The following is a 21,885-nucleotide window of genomic DNA, read 5'->3' on the forward strand; positions in this document are numbered from 1 at the left end:
TGGCTTTTGATTTACATAATAGAAGCCAGTAGAATTTTTCTAGTACTTTTGAACGAACGACTTTGTTTTAGAAAAAGAATCTGTAAGTATTTACATATATCTTATAATCATCCTCAGTATAAAAGTTAAAGGTACCATGAATGTAGGATACTAGGTAGTATTAAATCACATGACTATTGTATGTGAAAAGGAATCAGCATTCTTTTATAATTAAATAAGAGAGTGAGTCATAGTCTTTGAGGCTTTGAAATACCTTCAGAAAGAAAATTATTTACCGGTGATTGACTTCTTTTAACCAGTAGATGGTCTTTAGGAAAAATCTGTTAAGTATTTGGACTAGCTAGCTTTGCAGAGTCTCAAAAAGAAAATCACTAATTTCCATGATAAACATGCTTTTGTTCTTCAGAAAGTTTTTCCAGGTACCAGGAAATTTGGTATGAAAGAGTGTTTTGATTAAATTTGGTTAAAAAAAATTTTTGTATATTCTTATAAAAATAATCAATGGCCTCATGTTCTTTGTTCTTCACTATTCATGGTAATGATTTATCTTTATTCCTAGAAATGATATTGAAAGTATTCTGACCCCAGCATTCATGTATAAATACTGTGGATAATTTGGTTCCTGAATAATAAGGACCCATCTTCAGGCACCTTTAGCTCGAGAATGTTGGGAGGAATTTTGAGTTCTTATGTGAAGGCTGAGAGTGGAAAACCATGCCCTCACTATTAACTACAACATGTTCCACCCACTCAGAAGCACCTGAGGAGTCCCGAGTCCGTTTCATATACCTTTTATCATCAATTCAGAGAAACCATTTGGAAAAGAGGTTGAGGTGTATTCTTGTGTTTCTAAATTCAGGGACTATAAAGAACAAAATAATTGACTTGGGGTATTTCCTGTGAAAATTTCAAGACAACATATTGACAGAAAAGATGAAAAAGATGAATGTAATCAACCTAAAATAGGTCATTTGATTGTAACTGAAAAGTAAATTCATTTGGCACATAAGACTACTTCTAATCCTACCACTGTCAGGGAGACACAGAGACAGAGAGACATGCATTGACCACTCAGTAAGTTTATCCAGAAAGAATGATACACATGATCCATTCCAAAGTAAATTCAGGTTAAAATCTGGTGCCTAACCTCAACATAAATCATTTTTTTTCTTGTGTCTAAACTATGTCTCTAAAAAGTCTAACATCCCTCAATGTTTTCCTACCACTTAAACTATTTCCTTTCTTCTAGATGATATATAAACTGTGAACAGATCAATTGCAAAAGAACCCTAGCAATTATTGGATTAAAATTATTCTATGGAGAATCTTTTGGGCAACTTCTCACGTTAGCTGAGCTAAAACTTCATTCCATAGTTTTATAGATGGTCTTGGTGCCTGAATTCAAGTCTACAAAAATAAAATGACGTACACAGAATTCTTGGCCAAACTTGAAGAAAGGATTTTGCCTCTGCTTCTCTTCAGAAATAGGATGCCTGATAAACAAAAGGATTCAAGCAGAATTATAAGATTAGGAGCACAGAATCCTGTTGGTGCCTCTACAGGAACAATCAAAACTTCTCTATTTGTGTTGTCCTATGCTTGTTGGGAATAAAGATGGTTCAGATCCATAAGAGGTCACATAATCAAAAGAAATTCAAGCAGAATCCAAAGGCTACAGACACAAAGTCACGTCTCTGCCCATGCATGAACAACAAACACAATGTATTGCCCTATGCATATTGGGAATGAAGGTTGCTCTAACCCATACAGAAACAAATAGATCGCTATATACAAATTAGTACACGTAGAAAGTTGCTTTTTAAATAAGACTTGGGCAAGAACTGAACTTAAGTAAATACAGCTCCACACCACCTGTTGAAAATCATTTTGACACTACTGCACAGAGAGTTCTTTGCTCTGTGGATTATTTGCTGAGATTGAAGGTAGTCTGCATTTTATCATCCGTTTTCATTGTCTTGGCCCTTGTTCAATTCCAATTTAGGAGAATACTTGAAATACGGTCTCTTCTAGGAAGCATGCAAACACTCTAGGAATTTGATGCTTTCCTGAATCATCTATGCTTGTTCTGTAAGTACAATTAAAGACACTTTTCCAGAACAGAACAAAAGAGATTAGATTTGCTTTAGTTAAATTGTCTAAAGAGAGTTCTCAGTTGTGGATTTGCTAATGGCTTTCGTACAAATAATGGAAATAGAATCATGCTTTTTTATTGGTCATCCAAGAAGCCTTTCAGTTTCAGGTTCTTCTGGAAAGCTCAATCACCAAGGCTCTTCTTTTAACAACTTGGAAAATATCTTGCCTGATTAGGAAGTTAGTCATTTCACATTTTGACATCTAAAACAATGAGAAGCTTAAAAACCACCCAAATTACATTTATAAGTAACAGGATACATCACTTTAAAGATGAAAAGCTCAAGGATCTGTGGCGCCTTTCTTTGTTCCTGTTAATCCTATTTTGTTCTTGAGTGGCAGATGTTTTGTAAATATCTGCATTTGAATTCAGACAACAAGTGTTGACAATTCATCCTCTAGCTTGGTAGAAAAACATTATGATTTTGTATTGGCAGCTTCTGTATTACGGAGAGTTAACCTTCCTTCTGTTTGATGTTTTCTATCACGATCAGTATTGTTCCAAGGCAAACCTGACCTTAGTCAGTTTTAAAACTTAGGATGGTTTTAAACAAAATGTGTTCTGAAAAGGAGTGAAAAGGAGTCGAATTCCGGAAATGTTCTTCTAGTCCTCATTTTCTGGAGACTGTTTATTCCTTCTTGTTTTAGCAGTTGCCTCAGACTTGGTCACAGACATCCCCTGAGGCTTTTCTTTTCCATTTATTTTATCCATTTAAGGTTAACATATTAAGAGTTTTGCTACCGAGAGATTAAAATAAATATGTTTGATGGAGCTTTCTCAAGGCTCCTGCACTGACCACAGCCTTCTCCCCTGACTTCACTGGCATTTCTTCAACACAGGCCATGTTAGGGCTACTAAGTAGAGTTCCTCCACAAGCTGCCACATTTTTCTGTGTGTTCTGGAGAGGGAAAAGACAAAAAGGACAAGAAAGTCAGGGAACTCATTTGGTGCTCTTTATAGAGACTGGAGGAAAATATATGTATCAAAAGTCTTTCTTGGCAGATCATGACAGATTTTTTTAATTTCAACCTTACCCCCACTTGACCACAATGCATAATATTTTAAATAATCGGATGTTAGAGTCCTAATGTACATGGAAACTGACCATGTGGGGCTGGAGAAGTTCATATTCATCTAACAACAGGTTCTACTCAGGAACAAAGGCAGCAAAGAGGTTAAACATCCCTGTCAGGGCTCTCCCTCTTATTTTATTATTATTATTATTATTATTATTAATTATTATTATTATTATTTTTTTTTTTTTTTTAGGGCTCTCACTCTTAAAAGAATTGCTTCCTATGACAGAATGTCCTTCTTCTTTGGTCTTAATGTGTGGATAAATAAGAAACTCTAAAAATGGGCTAAGACAAATATACCAGGAAAGAACAAAGTCACCGCACATATAAAATAATACACAAAATCTTCAAACTTTTTCTACAGCAAGCAACATTCCACCAACCATTTCTAATGAATTAATCTCAATTGTTATTCATCAAACACTTGTTGGGAAAAACCACAGTATCTAATACTGAAACAGAAATGGATTTTGTAGTAATTACTTGTTTCCTGTCTTAAGGAAAAATAGGTGCATCTCCTCTTCCTTGACCTTTTGCTCAAAATATATGTTCGATACATTGGCCCAGTAATAAACTGAATAGTGTAAGGTCATGATCTCAAATTTAAAAAATTAAATAATATAAAAAACTGAAGGTATAAGGTAATGACTTCAAAGTACCAGGGTACCTTCCAAAAGAAGACACTTAACAACCAATTGACCCTTCCAGGCTTAGAAAACAAAAACTATTAGTACAAATGTGAAAGAAATTTAATTCTTAACAAAATTCCTCTCGATTCTCATCCGTTAGTGGTCACCATTGGACAAAAAGTTGGTTTATGATCAAGAATTAATAATAACTCAAGTTTAACTTGAATAGAATTAGAAATTGTGCCCACCTTTTTAAATCCTGACATCAAATAAGACTAAGGATATTGGAAAAAAAAAAAAAAGACTAAGGATAATGTGACATTAACTCACAGGTACGCCAGAAACAAAACAAAAACACTCTTTCGGGATATTTTGTTCCCCATACAGTGAACAAATTAATGCATCATTTTTTTTCTACAGGAAAACTGAAGACTTTAATAGCAAACCCTCCAAGGTCAAAATGAATACAGGTACGCTGTCTCTGTTAGTTTTAAAACTCTTTAGCCTTGCTCTTTAAAAATCATCTTGGCCCCAAATCATTAAGTTTAATACTCTGCTGATCTGATTGATCTAAATTCATTACTTGATTTATTTGTTTTTATGCTCCAATCTTACATCTATCAAAGGTAGAATTTTCTGTTTTGCTATCTACTTTTACTCCCCTTTCTATAACCGTATCTTTAAATTCACTCCTATATGCCCTAGGAAAAGGGAGCATGTCACTTGACGCATACACTTGAAATTGCTCACTTAAAATAGGCTAATTTCATAGGCAAATTGCTCTAGCAGAAAACATTTTAAATTCCCTTTTCTATAAACACTTTATGTTAACAATGTTAGCAGACAGAGTGCCAAAGCTTTATATGAGATCAGATTAATTAAGCTAGACACAATATACATAAAGTCATAAGCATTTTATTTTTAGAATGAGAGCAGTATCTCTAACTAGCTTCAACAACATTGAGGTCTCTAAACTCTGTATTATATACAGATTAATTGTAACAGGGTTTGTGACACATGCTGGGTACGTATGAATTTTTTTCCATAGTAGAAATATTTTAACTTCCATTTTCAGCTTTCCCTCCTCCAACATGGTTATATTCACTATCAGGTAACTCTGTTAAACAACTTTCTCACTGAAATTCTGTAACCTGTGTTCTAAAAATAGCATTTCCTATCTACAAGTGATCACTGAAAGTTGTTTTAGCCAGTTACTCTGTGGCAGAGGAGGAAGGGTAGTCCAAGATAATTTCTCACATCATGCAGTTCGCCTTTTTGCTATCTCTTGTTGTTAGCAAAATGCCCCAAGGAAGGATTAACAATCATTGGTGAGAACCAATATCTAATCCCTAGATCAAGTATAGAGACATGGACATGTCTTTGTCCATGATTCTGTGGCTGACTTTAGCAAAAACTTGCAGTGGATGACCTTGGAGAATCATGGGTTAGCTGCCCCCCTGAAGATGCAGGTATAAATGTGGAGAGTAAGAGGCAAGATGAGGATAGTTAAAATAGTCAAAATAAATAAGGGAGGCTTAGAAATCAAGAGAAATGACAACCTTAGAAATGAAACAAGTAAAGGCATTTGGACAACTGGAGATGTGGCAGGTAGACACGGGAAATGAAAGGAGAAATACTATTAGGCAAAAGGATTGAAGAAAGCAAATAGAATATGTGATTATACTATAAATATGCCATATTCATTATAATGCATTCAGTAATTAACCTTCCTAGTCATAGGATGCAATCCCTAATAGCAAAGTAGACAAAGAGAAAATTTATACATTTGCTTAGGTCTCCAGGGTACTTGAGTCAAGTGAATGCTCCAGCAACATGAATGTAACTCTCTAAAGCATGCTCTCATTTAAAAGGAGTGAGCTCAGTTCTATATGGAATGCTAATTTGCATTTATTTTACTTATCTGGGTAAATTTACACACATATGTGCATATAAAATATATTAAACATATGCATACAAAGTTGATTAGAATTGACTGGAGTTCTTTGTTTAAAATTCCAAAGCAATACTATAATTTTGCTATAAAACCACACCACTTTAAAAAATATAGATAGATAGATAGATAGATAGATGATAGATAGATATAAATCTTGCTATAGAAAGTTGAAAAAAGCATTGTTGCTATATCTACAAAATGAAGGAGAGATTAATTCCTAAATATCTGTACATAAAACTGTTCTTCATCATCTACCTATCAATCATTAAAGAGATACAGTACTACTTTCAATGTCCATGCATCAGTCAAGTTTTTGAAAAGAGATTCTTTTATTTTTTTTATTTTTTTGAAAAGAGATTCTTTTAAATTAGCTTTCCATTATTGGTCAAATATGTTATAAAAGAGCCAAAGAAATGTGATTCATTTTTTCATACAGAAGTATCTAAACAATGTATAGAAATTATAAAACATGCAGTATTTCCACTCTTTGGACTCGGGAGCCATTATCTTCTAAGGAAAATCTTAGCTATTCCAGAAAGGGAAGAGAGAAAGACATCAAATAATTCATAGTGTGTGATTTACCCATGAGTGCTTCCCAGAAATTAGAAGCAGCTCCCAGGAGTCCTGCAGGTCTGTGCAAGAGTATGCCACCTTGAAGGTGAGAGTGGCATCAAGATTCTTTAGGATAACCTAAAGTGTGCAAGAAAGTATCCTCATTTTGAGATCTTAAGAAAATATCTTCAAGGAATAGCAGAAAGTATCAACAAGTAGAAAATCTAAGAGATTTTTCTGTTCTTAGCAATTTCACAAATGTCTCAACTTTTCGAAGTGAGCTCCTTGTTAAACTGTTAATAAAAAACTGATGCTCTATTCATTTTATGTAGATCATAGAACTGCTTAGAATACAAAAACTGTTTGACACAGAGGTTCCTACCCTTTCTTGTTTTGCTGTGCCAAGATATCTTAGTAATTTTTAGGCATACTCTCAAGGCAAAAGAAATACCTAACAGTTCTATTTATTAAGTAGTAGGTGCAGACAACTTAATAAGTACTTATGTTCTACCAACTGAGAAGCAATTTAAAAAAATAATACACTGTAATAAAAAAGCCAATCATTTTAATTTATTCTTTATAACCACAGTTACTTACTAACAGGATAGTGTGTCTGTTGGAGACACACAAAACTTCTCAGACCATGGAATTAGAGCATACATCGCCACTCTCTTTTACTGGTCCAAAATTATTTTCAGAGGGGATTTGTTCTTTGCCCCTGTGATCACCAAAACCCAGCTTTTCAAAGATATGATACATTTAAAGGAAAACAGCACAAACGATTATGCTGAAAATGGGAACTAAGGCTAGTGGTTCATGCAGCATCTGAGAGGCATCACTGTGTTCTCCTCAAGAACAGAAGAAGTCTTCCCCAAGCCCTGTGAACTTTCTGATGGGGCCTGAGGTGTCTTGGCACACGTTTTGGAACGATGGATTTAACCAGTAACTCTGAACCTCCTCATTGTGAAATTTTTCTTTCTCATTCCTGCTAGTTTTCAGATGTCCAGAGTTCCAAGAACTAGAAAATAAAATTTCTTAGAGGTCCATTTCCACTTTCAACATCCTTGACTACGTGGTCCTTTTAGACCATTGATAGCTGCTATACATACACCACGTATTCCCTGACATTACCTCCATTTTATCTGAAACACTCCTTCCTTGTAGCTTTTTTTTTTCAATTTGCTAAAATCCTATTGGTGCTTCTTTGAAAGATATCTTTAGTATTGTATGTTTCTACCATTTGTCTTTCTGTGTTTGATCTTTGATATTTGACTTCACATATGTTGCTTCAAATCATTTTTCTGTATTAGTTATTGTCTGCATTAGGAAATTTTAAACATGTATTTAAGAAATTATATTTTGATATGAGAATCATTCTACCAATTTTAAGTTCTATTGACCTTACTGCTTGTGATTTTACCAATAATTAAGTCATTGTTCCAAGCACTCTTAAATCCCCTCACTTCCAGTAAACAAACTGGATACTTTTCTTTAAGAAATAAAGAAAAAGGGGGAATAATGAGAATAGCATGTGGCAATATATAATGATTATGTTATCATATTGGTGGTTATATTATTTGTTTTCCTAGTTATAACTTTCAAAAAGATTCCAATTTCAGTTGTTTTCATTCCAGGAGAATGAGCAAAACTATTTATTGCACATTCCATATACAAAGGAATGTAGGAACGAAATTGGAATCTGTTCGTAAATAGAACATGAACCTTCCAATTTTAGAAGTCTTGCTACTCTAAACTTCTCATATCCCATTAAAATAACTGATGCATTTTCACATACTTTATTTCACATTGCAATGTCCATGAAGTGTAAGTATATGGATCCTCATCAACCTATTGTTCAAAAGTATAAAAACAATTTAATCTTTTAAATATTGGTCATTTCAATACTGTATATATCAATGTTGCCTTTGATTCCAAATAGGCTAATTATTTCCATAACAATAAGAACTATGAAAGGACAGAGAATTTCTGTAATGACATCTGTTTCTTTATGAATCCTATTTATCATACCATGCTTGTATCAGTTAATAACTTTTACTTCAAGAAGTGATTCCAGCTACCTTTAGGAATCATAAATAGCTAAAATACAGTAAAACCTAAATGATGAATACAAAGTGTGGTATACCATTGCTCCCAATACTGAAAGATCAGTTGTCCCTGACCCTAAGCGCTCTTCACACTGCTTATAAATTTAACAGTAATTGAACTTAAATGGCATAAACAAAGTTGAGTTGTATGCTTCTGTTTTCTTTAAAGGAAACCCATAAAATATTAAGTATAAAATCTGTGTTTTTACTAAAGCAATGGCGTCTGTTTCTAAGACAGACCCCTGGTTTTTTTGTTTGTTTTGTCTGTTTTAGTTTGGGGTGGGTGTGAAATTTTCCAGTGTATTCCATGGTTACTAATCCTGACTGTTCATCTTCCTCATGGATGTCTGGCACATTCCACTTAAAATGCATGATAGTGCATGTGCTTTCTCCTTTGCTGTGGCCTCTGCTATATCATTTTTTTGCTTTCAGATAGCGGTGGGTGTGCTCGCAAACGTGCTGCCATGTCTGTTACATTAACATCTGTGAAGAGAGTTCAAAGTTCTCCAAACCTATTGGCTGCAGGTATAATATCGCTAACTCACAGAATGTCACAATCGAATGGCTTTATCTGACCTTTCTCTCTTTCCAGAATTATCTCGTTTGGATGATGAAAGTAGCAGTAAATACCTTCCTAAAGCCCTACTAGTTCTTATTTTTCTTGTCTCAAGAATAGCTCCTATCCCTTCTGACTGTTTTTGTTCTAAAAATAAAAAGCCAAAGGAAACTGATAGCTTGTTAAAAAAAAAAAGTTTTAAAAATCTAATTAAAAACAACCGTCACCTGCCAAAAATGTGTTGAGTAACAACTGCAAGTGTTAATAACTAAGCTTTTTTTTTTCTCATGAACTAAAGTAATGTAATGTTTAGTTAAGATAACTCACAGGTGCTTTAGTTTTTTTTATTTAAAAACTGTTGGGGAGTGGGAACACAGAGGGGCAGGGATTTACAGGTAAGTGGATTATGATTAATTCACTTCTTCACCAAAGGTTGGAAACAATATGAAAGAATATTAGTTTGGTAAAGATCTTAAAACTTCCTTTAATCCAATCAGCAAAGGCCCTTCTAATATATATTTTTAAATGTCTTGGTCCAGGTAAGATTACCACGTACCCACAAATACATATATCTGTAGAAAGCTAATTGAGAGTGTGATATTTCGGCACCTACTGAGGTGTGTCTCTTTATGACCTAGACCTGTGGGTACAATCTGTACAAGGGGCTACTGCTATAGAGGATCAAAGTGAACCCAGCAACCCCCATGTCTGGAGGCCCTGAGAAATGCCCATACCTTCCTGTGACTAGTTGTTTGGTCGGCTGACTGGTTAGTTGGTTTGATTATGGGTTGCTGAGTTGGGGTTCCTTGTTTTTTTTTTTTTATAATGTTTGTGGGTTTGGGAGAAGTTGGAGAGAGATGGAGTGTTTAAATCATTTTAATTCACACTGTGCATATCAGTGTCTTTTACACACATACATTTAGTAGTTAATTAATAACTGAGAATGTCCTTGGCTAAAGCCATTTGATCCTAAACTACCCAGCCATGTTGAGGAAAAAAACACTTTCATGTGTAGAATTCCCACTCTTAGCCAGCACCACCTCCAGTTTACAAATGGATTTCCATGTACAAGTTTAAATACCAGTCCAGGTGGTTCCATAATATATTACATTTTTAAAAACACAAATTGCATTGCAATGTATATAGTACAACCTCATTTTGGTTAAGAAAAATATCTATATATGTATTTGTACACGTTTGTTTATGTGTGTATGAGCATGGGAAAATGTTAGAAAAACCCAAATGTGTTTATATTGAGTACCTGAGGGAAATGGGAATGAAGGGAAATTAGAAAACAAACAAATAAATTGATCAGGACCAGCAGGTAATTGGGATGCCTAATCACAAATATCATTAACATTTCAACCAAGTAAAGCTCTTCAGATGTGGACCATCTGAGGGGGCCACCTAGGGAATGTGGCACTACTTCAACAATGCCAAGTTGTTATGATTTACAGAAGTAACCATGAAGGAATTAATAGTGGATTGAAATAAAGATTGCATTCTGGAAGGTCAAAATTAGAATATCAGTTTCATATCACTCAACTTAGCAGAAAAATGTTAATGCTTCAGAATCAAAATAATAGAAAAGATTTAATACTTCAGGAATATGAATTAATCTTCAGTAATAAAAGTATGTAATAGTTCTGGACCATTTAAACTGTCATGTCACTAGGAGTAAGATTTCTATAGAATGAAGTCCCCTGAACTTTGTTTGTGGTTACATTAAAAATGGATTTCTTTAGCATTCATTAGACACATAAGATATGAACCATTTTTCAATGAAGATTTATTTACATTTTGAAGAAAGAACTCAGCCTCTCTTTAGGCCTCTTACATGATATGGTGGCCTTCATAAAAACTTATTTGACACAGTGTCTCTTTGTGAGTCAAAAGGAGATTAGTAAATATTTACTACATTTGATATTATTAAAATAAAACAACCTTTATGTAAAAGACTACCTCCACAAAGGATTCCAAGCTTCCCTCCATCCCCCCTAGGTCATAGAGTCAATTTGAGCTACTACTCATCAACTCTTTATCCCTTAAATCAGTGTGTCTTTGTTTACCTTTAAAAGTAAAATCCCAATGGATAATTCAGAGCACACACTGATGTTTTCAACCAAAGCTAGAACCACAGTGATGACTATGTTGACTATTTTATTTTACCAAAATGCTTGGCAGTCTAAGACAACCCTGATACGGTGGTATGCTATGGTGACAGGTCCACTGTGCTAAGAGACTGGGTCCAGCCAACACATGTGTGTTTTATTCATACCTTTAGGAAATTTCATCTGTTTGTATCTCCAGTTTCCTTTCTTAAAAAAAGGTGGGCGGGGGGGGGGTGGAGAGTAGGGCAGAATGCCTCAGTGGCTCAGTGGTTGAACATCTGCCTTCAGCTCAGGTCGTGATCACAGGGTCCTGGAATCAAGTCTAGCATCAGGCTCCCCATGGGGAGCATGCTTCTCCCTCTGCCTGTGTCTCTGCCTCTGTCTCTGTGTTTCTCACGAATAAATAAATAAAATCTTTAAAAAATAATCTTTGAAAAAAAGAATTTGTGTTTCATTTTCCTACATCTCTGAGAACTTAATCATTTCCTAAACTCACAAGGATTTGTCCTAATTAAATAAGAGTAAATGAAGAAAATAATAAATAAGGCTTATCACAATACTTAGAAACACAGTAGGCATTCAATTAGTCTACTTGAATTAATATGTTTAATTAGTTCTTGCAAAGCATTTGAGCTCTCTAAAGAAAGAAGCTCTAAGAATTAAAATCATAGTTTTCAAGAAAAGTGTAGTTCATAATGTTTAACATTGCATACCAGTTATGAGGAATTTAAATAAAACCTCAGGGTAAAAATTATGATGAAACAGGTACCACAAACACGGCTACCTAAAATTCATTATGTTGGAATCATAAAATCAGAAATGACCTTTAAGGGCATCCAGCCCAATCCCCAAAGTGAGCCACGAATGCCTTACCAACTTCTGTGACAGGTGTCCACCACCTTCTGCCTGGACATGAGGAATGTTCATTGTACCAGCAAAGAGTGGGTTATGGTTCTTAATTCTCACAGACCCTATTTATATTCCCATGAAAAATAGCCAGAGAATGATAAATCTGCCCCATTTACTCAGTTCTTGAATTTTCAGAGAAGCAATGACCATCAACTAAAGAATGCTAGAAATTAAAGGCTCTGATCCCTAGACTTTTCACAAGTAAATAATCATGAATCATATTCAAGATGCTGGGCAAAACCATTTCGCCATGAATCTGCCAAATCATTTACATGCCAGGCCTTATTTTTTAAAAGATTTTATTTATTTATTCATGAAAGAAGACAGAAAGGAAGGCAGAGGAAGAGGCAGGCTTCCTGGGAGTAGGGAGCCCAATGCAGGACTCAATCCTAGAGCCCTAGGATCAGGACCCATGCCAAAGGCAGATGCTCAACTGACTGAGCCACCCAGGCACCCCCTTTTTTTTAACTGATATTCTCTTCACTTGGCGTGGTTCCAGGATGCTTTCTGTTACCTGCTCCAAACCACCCTGTCTTCCCTCCCTAAGTTTTCTTGGCAGAAATTAAATAAAAGCAAGTCTACAGTGAATAGTAATCATGTGGGATGGTGTTGATGTTTCAATGCCTCCAAAGAATTATAATAAAATAGCAAATCAGGACTGGATGTGTTCAGTATCTATAACTGGATCTTTTTTAAAGAAACAAACGTTGTACCCTTAACTATTCTTAAGAGACCACCCACTAAAGAGTAGACTTTAATCATTACCATAAGATTCATTAAAATGTGGATTCATCCTGAAGTTTTAATCCATGGTGATTTTTCTCCCATCCCCTTGTTCATAATTCTACAACTGTGTCCACCATGCAGTAGATTTCATCCTTATTTTTTGTATTTAAGTATAGTTTTAAAAGCTCATCATAATGAATACCTCGTATTTCCTGTAGTAGAGGAAATAAGCAGTTTCATTTGGAAATCCCTGGGCCCAGGACAGAGAGAGAGAGAGATAAGCCCCTGGTTGAATCCAGAGTGACTGTCCTCTGAGTCTCACACTTAATATTTATCCCACTGTAGATTCCATAATCTCCAATGTGGTCACCTGTGAGAAGAAACAGAAGTACCTCTCTACAAACTATCAGTTAGAGGAAGTTTATTTCAAGTGTCCTTCAAATCTGCTCACTATCTATACCTCCTCCTCTTCACCATGTCTACAACCCTTGTACCTCCAAGCACCTGGCTCCCACCATCTCCATCCCCAGCCTATACCCACACAACCTTCTTTATGAGCCCAGTTTTATCAGACTAAAAGTGAAATGAACTCCGTATTATTAGGCAACTAATTATGATATAAATAATAATTATTCCTGCTGCTTCCCTCAAGTTCCCAAACTTGTTCCTTGTCCACAAACTGTCCATGACACACAGGTGGTCACTACGTCTCTCTCCCTGGGTGCCCCAAAGCAGAATTCTAATGATTGTTCTGGTCCGTATCGCTACCCTGTTTGCTGTCTTTATGGAATCCTCATCATTATTTAAGTGATCGAAAATTTCAAGCATTTTGCCTATGACTCTTGAAAGTTATTTTTTACTTTGCGGTACCTATATTGAATTCATTGGCGATAAATTCTGTCCTGAATTAACAATTATTATAAAGGGTGAAGATTTGTTAGTCTTCTCTAACTCCCCTGACCTGGAGATACAGTAATGTACTCTGTGCTAATTCATATTTCTTTTTCTTCCCTTGGTTTGGAAAGAATATCAAATATTTTATCTAAAAATCAAACTCTCATTTCTCAACTCATTTTTATCACTCCAAATTCATGTGTTTAGATTTCAAAATATCCCATAAGTGTTAGAAAGAAAATGAAGAGTCCTTTTACATATAACATTCATGTTCTATTAGGCATTGAAATACAACATTTTAATAACAGTCTCGGGGAAAGAGTCCAGGATTGGACAGATCAGGCTGGATGACCCATAAGGTCATTTCTAAAGTTCAGACTTTCTGATTCTACAGGAAGTTGACCATGTGGTATGAAAGAGCCAAGCAATACAAGACGATTACCTCAAGAGTGCATAAGTTACAGAAGATTCTTGAATGTATAATTTGAATAAAACCGACAGTAAATATGTCATTGAGCCACTCACTTTCCAGCTGCATTATCAAAAGCAATTTGTTAATACTGAAACTCATTTTCCACAGCTTACTGCAAGACAATGGAATATATTATAAGGGCTCTCTCATATTTGAATACACAATGACTTTAAAATGGCAATAAGAGGAAAATTCAAAGTTTAGAGAATGATTTGAAAAATATCACATAATGTGGTAGAAACACATACACTTTCTTAAAGTATAAAAATGAAATGCAAACTACAAAAAATCAATCGCCCCCTAACACAGGAATTGAGTATGGTTAGTAACACCAGGGCACTGAAAGCTAAGTATATGGTGTTAATTTAATGCTTTGGAGAAGCAGTCATTGCTTACAAACCATTTTAGTTTTGGGGTTTGTTTTTGGGTTTTTTTGTTTTTTTAGTTTGCTTACAAACCATTTTAAAATCAAACAAACGGTTTGATATTTTAAAATTCATATATCCAGCTTAGGCAATAATAAAATAGAATTGCATGGTTGCAATATTATTGAAGGAAAAAATCAGTATTTGTTATATGTTCTTTTTTTTGTTGTTGTTATATGTTCTTAATTACATATTATACTTAATGAATGATACTGTCATTGAAATAAAACTAAATGCACAACCCTTCCATTTAGTAGATTTGACTTACTTAAGAGTTTTAGAAATGAGATAATGTTTGCAAAAAAAAAAAAAAAGTGAGTGTGGGTTTTTTTTTGCCAAATAGTCTTTACTGGGTTGTTCATTTCTTTTACCTTAGTATTAATTTCAACATTTCTTTTTCTTTTAGGGCGTGATTCTCAGTCACCAGACTCAGGTACAGAAAAGCTATTCTGAATAATCATTACATTTGTTGTGAGTATTTCTTAACATATCCATAGTCATATTGTTGACCTCACAGTAAACTTCAGTTGCATATACAGTTACATCTATTAAACTAAATTTAATTTCTAAAAAAGAAATCTTCAATTTTGGAAATAAAAATAAATTTTACCCAAAAATATGTTAAAAGTGAATGTAGATATTTTTGTATCCAATTTGTTTTCCCTTAATAAAAGCTTGGAGATCTTACAATGATCGAAATCAAGAGACACTGAACGGAGATGCTACATATTCCTCTCTTGCAGCAAAAGGTTTTAGAAGCGTTCGACCAAATTTACAAGAAAAAAAATCACCAACTCAGGTAATCTTGCACACTCTTGTCTACTGTGTTATTTTAAAGCATCCTATTAGACTGCTGCTGTAGATTCTCTTCTTGAGTTCCATATAAATATTTAGATACATGTTTTATCTTTAATATGTTTTGCTCTTGTATTTGTATTCTTTGCCAAACTTTATTTACAACATAGAAGACAAGTTTTAAACTCAAAACAGGCTTTATGGAATTTTTTTTTCTGATTCAGTTCATAAAAGTAGATCACTTTCTAACATAATGTTTACAATATTTTCTAATTCTTAAAAAGCTGGTAGCTGATGCTTTGGATTTTGAAGTTATGAGGTCAGCAACACAGTATTTATTCAATACACATGAGTTATGCAACTGTGTATTATATTAACTAAAAGGACTCTGGAGAGATAGTAAAATTGTGCCCCAAACATGAAAACTGTTATTAAAGCAATGTGACTAAACATACAGTACCTATACCTCAAAGTCTAAAAATATGCCAAGAGAACACATGTTCATTTTTAACGTAAGTTTCCAGAGTATAGGTGGAAAAAAACTCCGTAATGTATTCTCTATAAAAACTATTTTCTCCCAGAGAGCAATATTGATAATAAATTAAAATGCATTCTAAATGGAATAAAAATGATCATTTAATCAGCCAACAAAATGTGTAGAATAAGAAGAAGGTATGACGTTGCTTTACTTTAAGGGTAAAGTTGACACTGGTTTCTATAATGACTAACTTTGACTTTCTCTCTGTTTTTTCTTCAACATTATTTCTCTCTCCGGATGTTTTTGGCAATCCAGGCACCCTTTCCACCACCCAGAAAAGAGAGCTTTTGTAGCTCCTTGATAACCAATCACACAAAGGGTGACATTTTAAACCAACTAGTAACTAACACACAAACTCCCTTCTGTACAAAGTACTTTACTAACAGAAAACCTCTTGAGGGAACTATGTATTCTAATGATGAGTCCAACCAGACAATTGTATATTCTGAAGAATCTAACACAACGGTATCATATACACAAAAAATCACTAATCCACTACCAGCAGCTGCCAGCACTGGTCCCCTACAAAATGCTGATATCAGCACCCCATTTCTACAAGAGGACTACATGCAAGATTCTCAGACTCGAAGGATTTCTACATTGAAACTAATCCATAACCAGGATGTAGGAAGTAATGTCCACTTTAATACTCCACAGTTTTCCCAATCTGTGGAAGTATCATCATTCCCCAAAAGGCCTTGCTCACCGCCCCCTAACCCAGTGCCTGAGATACACACAGCATCTCTTTCCATTCAGATAACTCCCGTTTCAGGACACGATCCTAAAAGCCACAAACAGCTACCTGAGCTTTCTCCAGAGACTACAAAGATACCTCTTCAGCAAGAGAGACAAAAATCTGCAGTTGCTGCGGCCTCTCAGTCCTCAGACTGCCGGGTGGTACATTACACTTTCCAATCTCTTGTTACAGGTGTTCAGTAGAGACCCTAACTCCTTTGGTTTGGGCTTCTTCTATAACCTAATGCTTTGTTAGTCTCCCAGCAGGAAGGGAAAGGAGAAAGAAACCATCTTCCTCATCTTCCTATTTAAAATCCTACTAAATTCATCAAGAAATTTCTAAGTACCTTTTAATCAAGAAATAGTAATATATATATAAATATGCATTTATATGTATATATGTATACACACACACATATATATATGTATATATGTATACACACAGATCTTTTATCCAGAAACCATGTTATAAAATTTATTCCTTCTAAGAATTTATTAGAAGTCAGTGATGGATTGATTATTGCTTAAGACTTTGCAAACCACTTCAGTGCTCAAAGTACTTTTAAGTTTTAAAGAAATATTTTTTATGCCAGACCTTTGAGAACCTAGATTTACTTTATTTATATGTATAAAGTCTTGAAATAATTAGCAATTATAATTCACTTTGGCAGGAAACATGTATCTTAATTCAACCAGCATTTATTCCTTTGTAGCTCAATATTAATTTTCACCGAATCTTGATCGATTTCTGCCTCTTGAGATTTATTTCAGAAAGCATATTCATTGATCTTTAATACTCAGACTGTTAGAAAGTAAATGTTTATTTTCCTACCTGCAAAATGCCCTCATAGTGTCATTCTGCTGACGTTTTTTCATCATTTAGAAGTGAAGTGTGTTTCTGTTCTTGGTTTCTGCAAAAACAGTGTAATGTCAAGAGCATAAACTTTAAGGATAAACAGATTTCAGTTCAAATCCATCCCTTCCCCATCTGTAAAGCAGAAAACTTAAGCTTAGATGATTAAAAAAACAAATGGGTATTTTCATACCTCTCTAAAATATCTCCATCAGCTAATTATGATAGGTAAAATTAATTTGTTAGAGAAATTTCTTTGAGTTAAGATAATATCTTTTGAAAGCCCCTAGGAAATATGATAAACAAGATAACAAGAATAGCAACTAGCAAATACTAAGAGTTTATTATATGCAGGCACTGTTACAACTTATTTATATTTATTAATAACTTCCACAATCCCATGAGGTGGGAAGCAAAATCAGGGATCTGCAAACAGGGATCTGCCAGTGTCAGGGAAGCAAAATCAGGGATCTGCAAACAGGGATCTGCCAGTGTCTGTTGTGTCCCAGAACATGCGCCTCCACCAAGCAGGATAGAAGTCATAGCAAACACCACCACATTAACAACTCCATTTACTCATCTAACATAGTTTGGTTCTTCTAAATGGTTTTATTATGCTTGAAATTTAAGTTTGATAACTTTCTTTTTCCATAGATCTTGTCCCTATCCATACTGACCAGAATAGTTGGTTTCATCACATAATCCCCAGAGGATCAGCATGATCTACAAATTAAGATTCGAGATCCTCATACTTTTTTTTCATTCAACAATTATTTATTGGGCATCTACTATGTGTCAAGTCTGTCCTAGTCACAGAGCTGTATTTGAAACCATTGATAATTAAAATCTTTCCAGGGAGGGAAAAATATTAATAAAAACTGAAATAAGTAGATTATATACATCAGAGGGAGATTATAAATAACTAAGCAATGCTAAGCAGGGATCTGGGGAGCAGAGTTCATGTTATTTAGGGTAGTCAAAGAATCCTCATTGAGAAGACAAAATGGCTTTGAAGGGGAAACTCAGTCCTGTGAGAGAGCTCATCTGGTGCTAAGGTTTTAAAGCTGAAGTATGCTGGGGCTGCTCAGGGACCAGCAAGGAATCCAGTGGAAAGAAGAGGAAGAAAATGAGGCATAGAGTAAGCAGAGGTGAAGTCAGAGGTAACAGAGACCAAATGACAGCAATTCCTGCAAGCCATTGCAGTATTTCAACTTTTATTCTCAATAAAAATGAGAGTCATTGAAAGATCTTTAGCTACCACAATTTTTATTTGACCCCTCATCTAATTGAATCATTCTGGCAGCTTAATTGAGAATACATTAGGGCAAGAAGGAGAATGCGCAAGCCAGTCAGGTGGCTTTTGCAACCATTTAAATGAGGAATGAGGGTGCCTTGAAGCAGGGTGGAAGCAGTGGAGGTGGTGAGAAATGAGAGTCTGGATGTATTTTGAAAACAGAGGAAAGAGGACTTCCTAACTGGCTGCATATGGGACATGAAAGAAAAGAGTTGAGGTTGACCCTAAGGGTTTGGGTCTTTGCAACTGAGAAGTTGCTGTTTGCCATCCTTTGTCCATAGAAACTGGATCATTGTGGGTAGAACGGTTTGAAGAAAGATTGGAGGTTCCCTTTGGGACATGGTAAGTTTGAGACGTCTATTAGATAGCCACATGGAGAGGCCGAGTATAAAGTCCAATATAGGAGTCTGGCATTTAGGTGAAAGGTCTAGGTTGGAGATATAAGCCATCATATAAGGCATACAGATGGTTTTTGTAGGCAAGAGACTGAATGAGATCACCAGAGCATGAGTACAGAGAAAACAGGAGGCCCAAGGACTGAGTCTAAGAGCATCCCCATAGTAAGAGGAGAAACCAGGAAAGGAGATAAAAAGGAGCATTCCCTAAGGGAGAAGGAAATCCAGGAACATGTGGTATCCTAAAAGCCTAGTGAGGAAATTATATGGAGAAGGGATGTTTAACCGAGAAAATACTGCTGATAGGGCAAGTGTACACTGAGTCCTGCTTACTTACCCTTGACTTAGTAGTGGGTACAGAGACTTTCTTGGAGTGGGCTTAAGAGACACTAGAAGAGCAATTGGAGAGACATCCTTTCAAGGTGTGATTATTGTAAACCCTTTCATCCGGTGATTCCCCGACTCTGAGTCTCAGTCCTTCATCTGTAAAATGGGGATAATAGAAGCATTCCTCTCATAGCACTGCAGTGAGGTTTGAGTAAGATACTGTATATAAGGAGTTTGGCATAGTGCCTGCTACATAGTAATCCCTCAACATGTAGTAGTTCTTGTTTTTTTTTTTTAAATAATATCCTTTCTGGGGTACCTGGGTGGCTTAGTTGGTTTTTAACATCCTACTGTTGGTTTCAGCTCAGGTTCATGAGACTGAGCCCGAGATCTCAAGGAATCTCCTTGAAATTCTCTCTCTCCCTCTACCTCTGCTCCCCACTCTTACCCACTCCCCCCCCCACACACACACATATTCTCTCTCTCTAAAATAAGAAGTAATATCTTTAAAAATAAATAAATAAAATAATATCCCTTTTTCAAACTCTGCATCTGATTGGGAGAAAGAAATACATTGTTTTCAAAAATGCATTTTTTATGAGTGGATTAAAGTTTATGTCATCTGCCCTGCACTCTGTTCCAAAGTGACACTGTGTTGTCTCTCATAGCACTTTATCAAAAAGTGGCATAACATTGTTGCAATTTTTACTTTTTTTTTTTTTTGGTAGCAAGAGTTTTTAACATGAGATCTACCCTTTTAACAAATTTTAAAGTGTGCAATACCGTATCGTTAACTATAGCCACAAAGCAGATCTCCAGAACTTATTCATCTGGTTCATCTGGCATGAATGAAACTTTTTACCTGTTGAACAGCAACCCATATTCCCAGCCACACCACTGCCCCTGGCAACCAGCACTCTACTCCCTGCTTCTCTGAATTTGACTATCTTAGATACCTTATGTGAGTGGAATCATGCAATATTTGTCCTTCTGTGACTAGCTTATTTCACCAAGCCTAATGTCCCTAAGGTTCGTTTATGTCTCATGTGACAAGATTTCTTTCTTTCTTAACACTGGATAACACTCCACTGTATGCATACACCACATTTTCTTTATCCATTCATCTGCTGATCCATGTTGCTTCCATATCTTGCCTATGCTGATATACATCATTTTTCAGTCTCATTTTCCATGTAATGGCCTCTTACGATGGTGACCTTTTCATTTTAAATACTTACATTCCACATTCTGGCAAGAACTCTCATTAAATGCCAAGAGCTGTAAGCTACACTCTATGAATCAGCTCAATATAGGTTCTATAATAAAGAATTAGCCTCCCAAGAAATTAGCAGACCCACGAAACAAAAACTCTCTATACTAAGAAGGGAAAAGGAAACTTAGGTGTTGTACAAGTTTCATTTACATTTTGTTGTTGTTGTTGTTTTCATTAAAGTTGGTTTAAGAAGAAAACAGCAACCTACTTTCAGGCATTTTGATCCCCTCCGTATTTGATAATTTAACATATTGCTTTATAAACTTCATATGTTTTCATCTTCTTACAAAGTTACAAATAGAGAGAATACAGAGAATACAAAATGAGATGTGTTACCCTTCTGTTACTGTGGGAACAGATATCCTGTTGCTAAAAATGTCACATTGTTCTTCAATGTCAGATAAGTGAAGGTCTAAGCCAGAAGCTTTGAAAAGACAGCAAAAGCTACACCCTAAATATTTTCCCTGGCATTTGTGAATGCTGTGTCCTTTGCTTCAGGAAGATAAACTGGACCCTTCTATTATGAAATAACGTAATCAATCATTTGCCAAAGCCTTACTTTCACAGCTGCTGCTGCCCATATGGTGCAGACTCAGAGGAAAATTAGTCTGACTGTCACGTAGAAAAAGGAGAAAAGTCATATCTTTTGCTCCATGGGATCAAGATATATAAATTAAGGAAGGCAGAGTCATGAACAAATGTCAGCAGCGTGGAATGATAGGAAAGGTGTAGAATATAGAGTAGGTTTTCTAGACCAATCCCGTAAGTACCAGCCCAGCTCACTCATATATGCCATCAGGCCAGCCAACCAGTTTCCCAACTTCTTTATTGGTCTGCTATGCTATTAGTTGATCAGGTCTTTGGCAATTTCTTCATATGTCTAACATATGTCATTTGAGGTTTTTGAATGATTGAACAGTAAGGCATGTTTTGGAGTCCGATAAGAATTTAGAAATCACCAAGGATCTCCTCCACAGCACCTCCAAACCGATGAACATGAGCCTCTTCTTGAATACACTTAGGTATGGACAAGGGCTCAAGCCATTCTCAAGTCTAATTATGAGAAAGTACTTATAATATTAAGTCATAATCTGCCTTAACTTCTGTATATTCT

The 21,885-nt window shown here is 35.3% G+C and overlaps 1 protein-coding gene and 1 long non-coding RNA gene across 50 annotated transcripts in view; one reads left to right on the forward strand and one right to left on the reverse strand.

Annotated features, from left to right (window-relative positions):
- The window catches only part of SORBS2 (sorbin and SH3 domain containing 2), a 214,648-nt gene that overhangs the window by 113,343 nt on the left and 79,420 nt on the right, over positions 1-21,885 (forward strand). For 23 of the 49 annotated variants that reach the window (XM_049095159.1, XM_049095160.1, XM_035700174.2 and 20 more), the window contains exons 1-5: positions 4,278-4,327; positions 8,901-8,993; positions 14,968-14,994; positions 15,236-15,360; positions 16,150-16,791. In XM_049095159.1, the coding sequence (XP_048951116.1) occupies positions 4,318-4,327; positions 8,901-8,993; positions 14,968-14,994; positions 15,236-15,360; positions 16,150-16,791 (897 nt within the window). In that variant the 5' untranslated portion in view covers positions 4,278-4,317. Of the gene's footprint in view, positions 1-4,277; positions 4,328-8,900; positions 8,994-14,967; positions 14,995-15,235; positions 15,361-16,149; positions 16,792-21,885 lie in introns of those variants that run through there. The other 26 variants (XM_035700159.2, XM_035700160.2, XM_049095164.1 and 23 more) reach the window with 10 other exon arrangements.
- On the reverse strand, positions 1,080-19,649 carry LOC118351061 (uncharacterized). The gene is made up of 3 exons (XR_004805864.2): positions 19,509-19,649; positions 17,462-17,540; positions 1,080-3,050 (listed from the first exon to the last, which is right to left on the reverse strand). It is a non-coding gene; the product is annotated as an uncharacterized LOC118351061 (long non-coding RNA).

The sequence above is a fragment of the Canis lupus genome, chromosome 16 (assembly GCF_003254725.2).
Source record: "Canis lupus dingo isolate Sandy chromosome 16, ASM325472v2, whole genome shotgun sequence".
Taxonomy (NCBI): domain Eukaryota; kingdom Metazoa; phylum Chordata; class Mammalia; order Carnivora; family Canidae; genus Canis; species Canis lupus.